General features: G+C 44.4%; 1 protein-coding gene across 1 annotated transcript in view; it reads left to right on the forward strand.

Annotated features, from left to right (window-relative positions):
- The first annotated feature begins 743 nt into the window (after window positions 1-743).
- Window positions 744-13,611, forward strand: part of FOXO1 (forkhead box O1) — a 40,247-nt gene continuing 27,379 nt past the window's right edge. Inside the window, exon 1 of the mRNA XM_075265915.1 lies at window positions 744-1,520. Coding sequence (XP_075122016.1) covers window positions 957-1,520 — 564 coding nt within the window. The 5' untranslated portion in view covers window positions 744-956. The remainder of the gene's footprint in view (window positions 1,521-13,611) is intronic.

Raw genomic sequence — 13,611 nt, forward strand, 5'->3', positions numbered from 1 at the left:
CACATCCAGTCCATATATACATACTGTACACATATACACATCCAGTCCATATATACATACTGTACACATACAGTCCATATATACATACTGTACACATTATATATACATACAGTCCATATATACATACTGTAATACAGTGCCTATAGCGGGAGACCTGAGGGTAAATGTTGGGAGTTGTATATTATATACAGTGTTGACAGTATTGTGTATGACTAGGATTCTATTCGTCCTATTTACTATCACGGGGCACACGCGTGCTGAGAGGCCAGCCGCCTTATCTGCCGGGGTCATTCCCCTCTCTGCTCTTTGGATAGCGCCGGCTGTTTGTGGCCAGGACTGCAGACACGTTGCACGCAAGGGACATAAACAAACCGCACTGCTCCGTCCCACACACAACCATAATAATAATAACATGGGATCGGCCGGCGCTCACTGTTAACCCCGTCCGTGCCGGCGGAGAGCTAGCTAAGCCAATCACAAGGCGTCCTCGACAAGCGAGAGACTGCGGCGACAGGGTTAATCTAGTGACGTCGCTTTTTCCCGTCTCCGCCCACTCAGTGGCAGCACTAAGTAAAGTTAGGAGGGTGGAGAGGGGGAGGAGACAGCGGTAGGACGCTGGGATTGGGCGCTGTTCTGTCAGGGAGATCCCGCCCTCCCCCTTCCTTCTTTGTAGAAGTGGGCGGGTCCGGCTCGTGACGGTGGGTTCCAGTAAACTGCAGCTTGTTGCCGGGGGGGCCGGTCGGACATTCAACAGGCGGCTGCCGAGGAGTGAGGAGCTGGAGCGCTGTCGGAGTGCCGCGGATTGACGCACAGCCTCGGTGGAGTGACGCAGACTTCTTGTCAGTGTGTGGCAGGAGCGTGACGCAGATTTCCTCCCCACGCAGCGCCGCCTCATGAAGTGACTGAAACTTTTTGCGGCAAAGTTACTGCGTAGTCCCGGGACTGAGTGCCGAGTCATGGCTGAAGCCCCGCAGCCTCCTCCGCCCCCGGTGGTGGAGATAGACCCGGATTTCGAGCCTTTATCCCGGCCTCGGTCTTGCACTTGGCCGCTGCCCCGTCCCGAGTTTAACCCCAGTAATTCGGCCAACTCGTCCCCTGCCCCTTCCCTGCAGCCCGAGCCCTCCGCCGGTAATGTGGACTTCATGAGCCTGCTGGAGGAGAGCGAGGACTATGAGCAGTGCAGAGACTTCCAGTGCCAGGACGTCCTCCAGCTGCAGCAGCAGCACCCCCACAGCCAGCAGCAGCAGCACCCCCAGCCCGGGGCACTGCATGCACCCCCCAGTGTGCCTGCCCTGTCCCCTGCATCCTCCCCGTCCCCCCTGGGAGCCCAACAGCCCCGCAAGAGCAGCTCCTCCCGCCGCAACGCCTGGGGCAACCTGTCCTACGCCGACCTGATCAGCCAGGCTATAAAGAGCTCCCCGGAGAAGAGGCTGACCCTGTCCCAAATCTACGACTGGATGGTCAAGAGTGTCCCCTACTTCAAGGACAAGGGGGACAGCAACAGCTCTGCCGGCTGGAAGGTGAGGACACTTTACTTACTCTTGTCACCTGCTGTCATCTCACATCAAACTGTGATCGGGGATCTCCATGATGTCACTGTGACTAAGGTTAGGGCGACTTGGCGTTGTGACATTCGTTCAATAATCGGTGACATTCGCCAACCGTTTATGGTTGTGAGCGACTTTGCCGCACATGGCTAGGATTCTCATATCAATTGGGTTTTCTCCTTTTTTTTTTAACACCTTTAAAAAAAAAAAGTTGTACGACCACAAGTTTGATGTCACGTGATCAAAGTCGCGGCGTAGCCTTAGCCTAAGTGCATGGGGTTGTGCGGCACACAAAGGTGGGCAAAGTCCCATATTACTGTCTAAGGGGTAACCCTTCATAAGTCTAGGGCTCTGAGAGGTTACCCTTTAAATATGATGATATAGGTGAGTTGACGCATGCGTTATGATGTCACCTATCACTATGACGATTACCAAACACTGCGAGTAATGGTCAGCCATAAAGATAAGGGGTGGTGGGACCCTCTAGCCATCATTATTGGTTGGTACCTTGTGAGTCTTGGTATATAATGGTATAAATCAGTGCGCTGACACAATGCCTGATGTGTAGCCAGCAGTTCAGTGTCAGATTACCCCAGCCATAATCTGCTGCCATAACCTGCTGCGAGGTGTCAGTGCCATGAGGTAACCCAACTCCTTGTAGTGAACCTGCAGTGCCGCTTCCTGACAATGGGATGATCTTGACTAAGGGGATTGTCTGGATTGGATGAGACGCTGGGGACCACGTCTGTGTCTGCGCAGCTATTAGACGGGCTCCAAGGCTCAGGGCTGATTAGAGGAGCCATCCCCATGATAATCCCAAATTTAATATAATAGGGCTCAGAGGAGTAGCCTCAAGCTGTATACATGCCATGCTCGCATTGCTGTACACTGCTCATAGGCATAGTATACAGGATGTACACCTTGGTCGCACTGCTTACAGTCATATGCTATATACTTCATACTCTCTGATATAGACTACCTATATGTACACTGTGTATAGTCGTATTGTACAATATATACACCATGCGCACATTTCATAGTCATATGTACAACGTGCTTGCTCTGTACACTGTGTATAGTCGTATGATACAGTATATACACTATAATCACAATTCCTATAGTTATATGTACTCAATTCTCACCACTGTACATTTGATAGACATATTTCACTGTACACTACGTTCACCTTGTATGGCGTATTATACAGTATATACACCATGCTCACACTGCCTGCAGTTATATGTACACCTTGCTTGTGTGGCGTATAGTCATATTATACAGTATATACACCAAGCTCACACTGCGATATACTACTTCTAGTCATATTTTATATACTTGCTTACACTTCTATAGATTACTTATAGTCTTATGTACGCTATGTCTGCACTGCTATAAGTGGGTACAGTCATATTTTATATACACTTGCTGTAGACTGCTTATAGACATGGTTCACATATACCATGGTCAGTGCTATAGACTGCTTCTAGTATATTTTATATACACCATGTGTGATCTGCCCTGACTACTCCTGGGACTGTATGTGTGATCCTACACCGTACCAGTGCTTTCTATGGGTGCCATGCTCTGTGTTGTATGTATGGTTACTACTATGTATTTATGGTTGTTGTATGTATGACAGACTCTCTGCCATGAGTACTACTTACGGTAGATTGGTTGTATGGCATATTCTTTATGCTATGGCTAGTACTTTTCCTATAGGTACTTCTAGTGGGTTGTAAGTGTGGCAGACTGTTAATCCTTACACCGGACAGTATATACTTCTACATTGGGACTGTCTTAGTACTTGTAGTTGGTTATACGTACAAGTATAGCATCCTCCCATGGTGGTATTGTATATGTATGCTGCGCCTATGGACGTAGATCCTCATTGTGTCGTGACATTTTCTCTCCACTCTTCATTTCCTCCTCGGTATATCCTGAGGAAGAGCTCATTGTCAGGTTACACTTTTCTGAGAAACACATGGACTATACGTGGAATCAAACAACCTTTGCTGTCCCTGTAGAGGGTAGAGACACAGGCACCCAGCAGAGTCCTGTTTTTCCCCTCTCAGTAGTGTTTTATTAGGTTGTTTGTGCTACATTTGGCGGTATTATACACACAGAGGCCTTACTTGACCTGTTAGATGTGTTTGGTGTCCTGAGGCGTCTCATTGTCTCCTCTCGGACCGGTTCCCATTTGTAACATGGTTTTTTTTTTTTGATTTGTTTTTTTTTATGCGTTCATGTAATGTGTGGACTCCAACCTGTGACTCTCCTGTTATCAGTACATGCTAGGAATTGTCATTTTGCAACAAGACCCCCTACAGACCCTCATGTCAATAGCCAAGATGTGCTGCTTAGTGGTCTGGTATTGCTCCACACTGTAGTATAGGTTACTTATGGCTGGTATATCGCTTCTCTCTGATCATATTTGTTGGCACGGTCTTTGGACAACCTCCGATTACCAAGATCATGTGAAATACTTTCTCACACATGGTTGCCCCCCCCCCCATATATCTGTTTAGTTACATCATGTATTCCTAAAAGGGACACTTTGAAGTTTTAACAACCCCTCGGCAAGTGTAACATAGGACATGTACGTGCACACTGGTGACGCTTGACATGTTGGCCTTATAGCGGTACTTAGTGTTTTCTACAAATGACTTTGGTCTTGGTTCTTCATTTATAAAAACATCGTTAAAGGGACTCTCGACAATCTGACCTAATATGCTAATAACACTGGATTTCCCCTGTCACCAATACTGGATGAGTGATGACTGGCTTATGACTAGACAAGTGTGGGTTTGTTTTGCTCTCCTCCTACCTGGACCATCTGTGATGTGGAACCTGGTCTGACACCACACAAATCTAGTGAGAAGAGTCCTGAACCATCATTGAAGGTGACTCAGAGGGTCTTGATCCACCCATGAATCTGTGTTACGTTTCCTATTTTGTGATGTTTTTGGTGTAAATGTGATCTTCCAAGTGTCTCAATGACTTAGGTGACGAGTGAATGATCTACAGGCTATGCCCGGTATCTTCAGGGGGTCTTCCCTTCCAATGGCTATAAATATAGACTTTATTGGTGCCAAACAGTCCTGTTCCATAGAAAGTGACTCCTGGTGTGGCATGGAATGACTGTCTACAGTACTTGGTGCCCCTTCTTGCTGAGCACTCGCCTCGTGTCTTTTCTCCTTCCAGAGAACTCACCAGGTTCTTCAGTCAGAAGGTTCTCCTACATTCCTCCAGGGATTAATCTTCACACGCCATCCAAGAAACAAAGGCAGATTGTGTCCTCACCTTTCTTTTTTTCTTTTTTTTTTTTGCGCCAGGAGGGTCAACAGTATTTAGTAGAGCAATTAATTTTTCTGAGCTGGCAAAATGCTGAATAATTATGGCTGCTGGTCCGCCTCGCTACCTGTAATGACACGAAGATCGCATTGTAAAACCTCTATGAATGGAGGCTGAGGCTTACCCTGAAGTTTTTATAACAATAGCAGCAAATGCTCCTGACGACAAATAGCTTGTAAAAGTAATGAGGTACTAAATGGAAAATAATTAGCACGCGAGTGTGCCGATAGTGTGCGAGGTCGGTGCTTCCCCCCACCAGCCTCCTGTCCATGTCTGTGATATGTGTTTAATACAGCCTATGTATAATACTATATATAACTTATATACAGAGCTCAGGTTCTGTGTATTGCTACTGACTGAGATTGCAATGAATGGCTGTATAGCATCCTTAGTAGTGATGAGACTTGGTATCATCTGATATATCCCCCCCTGGACGAAAAAGTCCTGGATGCGCCACTTTCGGTTTTAAAACAAAGGACTCCCAACGGGCCACATTATAATCAATGGGATCCGCGGGGGTCTGTATATAACCAATATTTTAGCAGGCAGTCTGTCCATTGTTCTGGTCCTTCTCCGAACCAGAACAACGGACAGGCGACACTAGTGCGAACCGAGTGTAATAAGTGGGGCAACCGCTATTAAGTGATCCAGTTCTGGAGTGTTTTTGTTGTTTTTGCGCTTTTATTTTGCTATTTTTTTTATTCTGCCACAAATAGTTTTTAATAATTTTTTTAATTTTTTTTTTGTCTGGTAAAAATTGTGGGCAAAATAGTCTAGAAATTTTATTGCGCTATATATTTTTTCAGTTTATATAAATATTATTTATTATTATTTATATTTTTGTTGGCTTTAATTTTTATTTTATTGCCTGGACCCCAGAGGTAAGAGAAGATCACTTGGGTACATTGTTATTTTACAATTTACTGGACCTGGGTATTTGACTGTAACTAAGAGCGCCCTGCGAGGGAAACTTGTCATTGTTGGGTCTAGTAAAGTCCTGCAGATGCCGTTGAGCCCAGATGACATGAGTAGTCATGTGATCACCAGGGTTGTGGAATTAGAGCCAAGTGACTGTAAAATTAATTAGCATTATAAATATTTAATGACGATCTTACTACAGTAAACTTGTAATGACTATTATACATGAACCATTAGTGAAGGCGATGGAGTCAGACGTTTGGCCAGCTGCTGCCTTACTGTGGTGTAATCCAGGGGGTGTCTCTCCTCTGTTAATCTAATAGAAGGGGGTCAGACAAGATTATTGGAGAGCAGCTTGATTCACTGAAAAGTGGGCTGAACTGCAATGACTTGGTTCAGCCACTGCACAGTGAATGGCGCTGTCTATCTATCAGCTGTTGATCAGTGGTGGTGTCACCGGTCAGACCCCACCAAACTGAAATTGATTGCCTATGCCTAGGATAGGTCATTGATCTTTTCAGCCGTGTAAGGTTAGATTCCCGTGTGGCGGGTGTTGTATGAAGCCGATCACCTACAGAGGTGGCAGAGTTATCCCGAACCTCTGCTGCAGTGTGATATCTATCACCGAAGATGGTAAAAGCTCCTTAGAAAATAACCCTTCATTGTTTTTTGGTGTCTTTTGAGTTAAGGGATCACTGCCGCAGTTTAACCCATTGTAGAATGGTGGGTTACCTCTGCTGTATATCCTGTCACTACCTGTATATGGAGCCGGTAAAGCTTTTGTCCCCTTATCACTATTGCCTGGTATAATACAGCAGCAAATGTTGTTTTGTAACATTGCAATGGGTGGAATACAAGTCTAAATGTAAAAAAGTGTAAACCGGAGTGCGGGACCATTGCTAGTCTCAGCAGAGGAAATAGCAGGGGTGGAGCAGACTGACAGAAACCCACAAGTGTGGCAGATGTGAATAATCTGAGCCTCACTCATACTATGACTAATTCCCCAAAACTCAGATAACTGTCCCTGTAGAGATGTGAGATTTGCATAGGTTACTCACGCCAGTGTTTGGAGTCTGATAGTGAGTGTGTGTGTGTGTGTGGGGACTGCTGTGTAAGCTGTATGGTGTCCTACTGAAGGTGCTGGGGGTACTACTGACCTCTCCTGACAGGTGGATTCAGTCCATGGGGGTTACATGCTGGGGAAGGGGCTTAGACTGCTGATCTGGAACTGCCAGCTTACTGCAAGAACCCATCCAAATTCTTATAGACATTGTATCAAGTAAAGACTTGTGTACATTATATACAGTATGTATATGGTGATGTGGTCACATGACTTGAGAGCAGCCTACCTAATGGCAAAGAACGGGGTCACCTTAAAATCTGAGAGGTTCTGTTAGAGATCCAAGCCTTCTGCATTCTCGTTAGTTGTGACCGTCCTACGTTTATTGAATATGTAAAACTTTATTAAGACAATCTGTTCTACTTTAGCCCAGTTAGTGGTAGTTGTCCGTCTCGCATGACTTACTGGCGCTAAGTTGGTAGAACATCCCGTTTCCCTTTCCCGTGCAGAGTTCCCATTTCTGCAGGTCGCATGAGTTTTTTTTGCAGCCTGTTCAGTGTCTTGTCAGTCATGTATAGGACCGCGGGTCTGTGTGCACATGTACCGTATGTATATAATGTTGTGTGTTTTATAATCCCAGAGGTTTGTGGATCAACACGCCTGACTGGCTGAGCGATGAAAGATCCCGTCCTATAGCCGTGTTTGCCGGATCAACTGCTTTGTAGTGCATGCGTCATTGTGTCGGTAGTTTCTGTCGACTGTTCATGAGACTGTGTGTTTGTTGTTGTTTTTTTTTTTTTTTTTTTTTTTTTTTTTAATGGATTCCCTTTGAAATGTTAACCTGTGGATGTCTCCAGTAATGGACTGACTTGTCATCTAGCCCAAGGCGTAGTGTGTCATCTAGAAATGACCCTCTGCTTCACCTAGTAACCATTGTAGTGTTTGAGGTTTCAGGTTCAGACTGCCTATGACCTGTACCGTATGTATGTCCTGTATGGGCATCAGGCTAGTTACATGAACCTGCTATTATACAACTATGTATAGTGGATATATTATAGGTGCTGACTTGTCTGTATTGGTCTGAGTTTTGTTCTTTATTCGGCTTGGTTTGCTACTCTTTTGTAGTTTGCATTTGGTGTATACATTTGGAAAAGTTTTTGGCGTATATTCCAAGCCTATTCATAGAGCTCTGCCTACCAGATGAGGCTGTAAGAGGGTCCTTATGGCTTTGGTTGGGCCGATTATACTGTACATCAGTGTTCTCTTATACTATGGAGTGATCTGCAGATAGTGAATATTGTACAGTAGGGGTCCGTGGACCAGTATTGGGCTGCGGGGCATGTTGCACCGGTCCGCACTCGCCTAACAAACTTTGGGCAACTTCTTCTTCTGCTTTACACTTCCTGCCTCCATACTATCCCCTTGACATCCTTTGATGTCTTAATCATACCACTGTCGCAGTTCTTCTGCCATGCGTTCCACTGTGGAACGCATGCGCTACTTCCGGTCGTCGGCAATGCTGATACAGGAGGTGCTTTTCTACACCCCATGCTTAACTCCGCCCCCCATCCACACTCCTTTCCTGCCCCCAATCATACCCCTTCCCCGCCCCCACCGGGCCATAGAAAAATTGTCTTGCTGAAACTGGTCCCCGGTGGGAAAAAAGGTTGGGGACCACTGTTGTACAGCATAATGGTTACTGCGTTACCGTATATATTTATAGTCCTGGACTATATACTAATATAATAGTCACAAGATTTAGTGCTTACTGTGTTGTACCATTCTTCTCTTGTTCCTGCTAGAAACATATGAACAAATTACCGTAACAATCGCTTTAGGTGCTGCAGCAATGTCCTCAAGTCTTTTTGGGGGCTGTACGATGACTGAGGGACTCAAATCCTGGCATGTAAAGATTATCAAGACCTGCGCTGTCCTGGATAAACTCATCTGTGACTGTTGGATCCCCGCAGATCTCATATTCATAGGACAGGCTGGCTGACAGTATTACACAGGTGAAAACCCCTTAAACACAGATGTAAAATTATCTCTGTTTCCAGGAAGAGTAACGTAGGATCAAAACAAGAATTCTAAGAAATTTCCCAGAATCATTTGATAGGGATATAAATATCACTTCAGACCTTGTACTGTGGTAGTTGAAGCCATACAATGTGAAAGACAGGTTACAAGAAACCCTGTAGAAGTCTAAAATGTGTTTTAGATGATTTTCACAATCTCCTCCACATCTGTGGTGGCAGCGAATACGTCAGCACTGGGATCCATTCTCCAGGAATGAAAATGCAGAAGTGTATCCTGCGGCAGTGTCCTCAGACCCAGCCAAGTAATAAGGCCGAGAATTATGCAACATTAACCATGCTTGGAAGAGTTCAACTAGAAGGCCTCGGACTAGGGATCACCGAGTATAACAAAGCAGTTTATTCTATCCCTCGAGCACGCAACGTGGACTCGTCTGCTTAAAGGGGAATGTTGGAGTGTGCAGCGTTATAGAGCTTAAATGTGTTTCTGAACATAGGCTTTATTTTATGTACCAGGAAAGTTTTGATTATTACATGGCCCAATTCTAGGACATCTCCTCCCGTGGTTCGGAGAACAGAATGCCTCTTGGAGGAAAGGCTACATATGTGTGTCATACACGTGAGGATGGGACTGGTTATAACCCTACTCAGAATCTTACTCTCTTGTTCTCATCACAGAAGCGTTACAGAGAGAAAACCCTTAAACTGTGGGCCTGTATTTAAATGGACATGGTGTAATTCTTCATTCCTCCTGCGGGGGTGCTGCAGGGACATTTGAATGTTTCTGCTGTTTATTTTCTAATGCTCCCAGCAAGATTATTTGTGCTTAGCTTGTTGTCAATGGACCCTTCTTATAAGTACGGATTGGCCAAACCAGGGGACCCATTTAGTTCACCATGGATGTAAACATAGTCCTTTGTGTTTTTAGGCTACTCGTGCTGGTCATCTGTAGTACTGCACTAAAGAAAAAAAAAAAATTCCAGTGTTTCTCACAGTAACTAGTTGCCGTCTTGTCATAACTAGAGCCAAAGGATAGGTCATCCTTATTAGCTTAGAAAATCTCTTTAAAATCGTAGGTTAGCTTTTCCACTAGATTGGATACTGTAAAATATTGCACTTAAGTAGCATTTCCTAGTCCTATCCTTAAAGAAGCCCAACAGGTCTTGTCTTGAGGGACCTTGAATTGACAGTGTGTCGTGTGATAGGTGGGTGCTTATCTTCAGGGGCAGTCTCTGATCAGCAGAACAGAGGCTATGAGATTTGCACAGTGCCATATGTAGGAGTGTGGTTGTAACTGGTACTGCAGCCTGTAATGGAGATATCTGGCGGCCAAATTGGTCCCTTGCCCAGCATAACTTACACTTTATACTTGTTGCTTTGCTGGCTCTTCTCCTCGGGATTTGATGAAAGAAGATTCCCGGCGGCTTTTCCATTTCAGCATTTGGAGTAAGGTCACATTAACAATGTACAAATCACTTTTAGGGTGCATTCACACTGAGTAAACGCTAGCTTATTTTGTAGAGTAAAATTACACTTGTAAATTTTGCTATCCCATTGACTTCAATGACATTTTACAGGCGTATTTTTACAGGCGTATTTTTTACAGGCGTATTTTTTGCAGGCGTATTTTTACACTTGTAAAAAAATATCATTGAAGTCAATGGGATAGCAAAATTTACAAGTGTAATTTTACTCCACAAAATAAGGTAGCGTTTACTCAGTGTGAATGCACCCTTACACACTTTTTTTCCATCTATAATAAGGTTAGGGCTGAAGTTTCCAGTGCTGTTAAAGCCTCTTCATATTAGACCATTCAGCAGCTTATCGTCACCGCAGCAGCACATGACCAGCGAAGCAAATATCCTAACCTTTAACCCAAAAACTGCACAACTATCTAACACTCTTTAACTTTTCCTGAGAAATTGGCAGCTGGGGAAAATGGTCAGTAAAGAGGAAGCTCGAGCGAGTAGTCTTGTGGTACGTGAGGTTGTGCGTATAGATAGACAGGAGGGGAAGGAATGAAGTGCACAAGTCACCCGGCAAGTGAAAATGGGACAAATAGTACAAGATTTACCCAAATGACGTCTTTCTGTAGGCTTCTTATGACTATCCTAACCACTTCCATTTTGTAGACGCCTTGCAGAACTCTTGAGGTAGATGAAGAGGGCCTAAGACTCCGTACACTTGAGGCATCCCATGTAGTGTGTTCTCGCTGTATGTTGCTTGGTGTACACAAGAACTCTTAGCCAACAGCAGCGACCTCTTCAAGGAAAGGATTTATCTTCAGTTTCTAAGTGCAACTTTGTTCATTATACGTATGTTTGCTTTATTGCTATTATAGTATATAGTATATTCCATATGCCACTGTTATTTAAAATATAAGGCAATAAAAAAGATGTCTACAAAAAGAGACCTGGCCCGCACATCACAACCTTATACATTGATCTAATGCTTCTCAGCAAATTCTACAATACTGAACATGAGGTTCTTAGTATACATGTTGATCAACATAAGCCCACTAGCCACTTCACGGCGACCTCTTTATAGTGGGTCCCAACTCTACTGGGTGCAGCGCTGCACAACGGCCGCCACAAACGCAACACAGCGCCCACTGGGGGAGGTGGAAACACACTCACTCACTGGCTATCCTCTATACTGGTGATTCGCAACCTTTTCAATTAGAATACCCCTTAGTGAGAGTCCCAACGGAGTACCCCCAAAGAATAATAATATAGACCAGTGACTCTTAGCTGCATCGTATATACCACTTGAGTCACTGCTATATACCACCCTCAGTAGTGCACTGGCTGTGAAACCAAAATTGAAACATGAAAATCAGTGAAAAGTGAAGGATTATTCATAGATAACTTCTATCGGGTGGAAATCAAAAGCTTTGGGCCTGGCCTGGAACCCATAATCCTTATGTGCATCAAAGTCCACATCACGACTGGCTATTTATACGTGTATTGGGTGGGATTTGTCTTGTAACCTCAAACACTGACTTCTCATGGAAGAAATAATATTAGATAAAAGCTGTGACCCCTGGCAATGTTGGCACAGGCTTCTCTGTATGGGGTCTACTTTGCTCTGGCAGCTGCTAAACTGGGATCTGACAGCCATTATGTATATGTTCAGCTTAAAGGGGTTGTCCAGGATAAAATCTATATATTTAGGCTGGGAAAGGCGAAGGAAAAAAAAAACACACAAAAAAACAAACTACTCACCTGCCCGCAGAGCTCAGGTATTTCCCAGCACAACCTGGTCCTGCCGCTCACATGTTTTCTTCCAGCGGAAGTCCCTACTGCACGTGACTGTAGAAACCAAACGGCGGCCTTAGGAAATGGACACGGGATGTGGCACCGAACGAGGACCGGACCACGCTGGGAGCCACTGGCGCACCAGGGATATCTGAATGTGCTTTGGGATTTTTTCTTCACCTTCCTTTACCTAATATAAAAATGTTCTTTTTCTCCTAGTTATAAACTGAGCGGTATATGTAATACACACAATAAAAAGTCCTTTTAGCAGGTTATAAACAGATGTCAGGTCTTAGCTGGATAACTGTAAATCCTGCCATGCCTTAAACACAAGAATGTATGTGGTTAACCCTTTTATTGCTCGTTTCAGAAGATTCTTAAAGACGTTTGGAAAAGTGTTAACTCATCCCAAGCCAAGTTATCACCCTGGGAAGGTATTCTAGAATAGTTTCCATCACACACCAATGTTTCCCAACCTGTAGCTCTCCACGTGTTGTGTCCTACACCAAGCTGAACAGTCTTCATCGGCTCGCCATATATAGATTGGGAATGGCTACTCAGCAGGGTGAGATTCCCATCAAGTGAATCCTTCCATCTCTTCAGGGGCATCAGTAGGCTATATACTGTCTGATAACCTAGCAGAAGTCTGTCTGGTATATAAAAGCAGATGTTACAGACTTCTTACGTTTATCAACTGGTTAAAGAGACAAAGGGAAATTCCATAGAAGTAAAAGGAACCGTGTCCATTAACATGTAGCAGATTCTAGGCATGATGTGGGCCTTCGTGCTAAACTTGTGGGCTCATCGTTACCTTAAAGGAACCTGTCTCATTAAACATCCAGTCTGATCAGTCAGTGGGTTGTTATAGAGCAGGTAGAGATAAGCAAATTGATGGAAAAGACTCGGGGTAAATTCTAACGCATTGACTGCAATCTGTGCTTTTTCTATGCTTAGGAGTCCAGTGGGCGGTCCTAATTGGTGATTGACAGCCACTTGTGTATGCAAGCTTATACAGAAAAGCCGCCAATCATGTAGCAGGATCGCCCATTGGACTCCTAAAAGCAGCAGTTTCAATAAGTCAATGATAAGTTTTGACAACCTGAGCAAATCTATATCTCAGACTCCTCCTGCTTAAAGGGGTTGTTGATGGGAGAAGGTAAAAATGCCCTGCTAATTGTCTGCATCCTCCTGCAAATTTAGGTCAGTGCTTGCTACCATAAAAAATAAATACATTTCAACCACCTGTTAATCCATAAAATTACAGAGCAATAAAAGATTTCATGACGTAAAGGTCCGATATATGATTAGACGTGTCCTATCACAGCCATGGTGGTCATAGGGGTAATGTAGAGGCTGTATGGCTCTAGCTACACAGGCCCCACAACCTCTCCTTTTAGTCTCCTCCCCCACCCAAAACTTTACCAGTGGTTAGACGTCACCTCAAG

The sequence above is a fragment of the Leptodactylus fuscus genome, chromosome 2 (genome assembly GCF_031893055.1).
Source record: "Leptodactylus fuscus isolate aLepFus1 chromosome 2, aLepFus1.hap2, whole genome shotgun sequence".
Lineage (NCBI taxonomy): Eukaryota > Metazoa > Chordata > Amphibia > Anura > Leptodactylidae > Leptodactylus > Leptodactylus fuscus.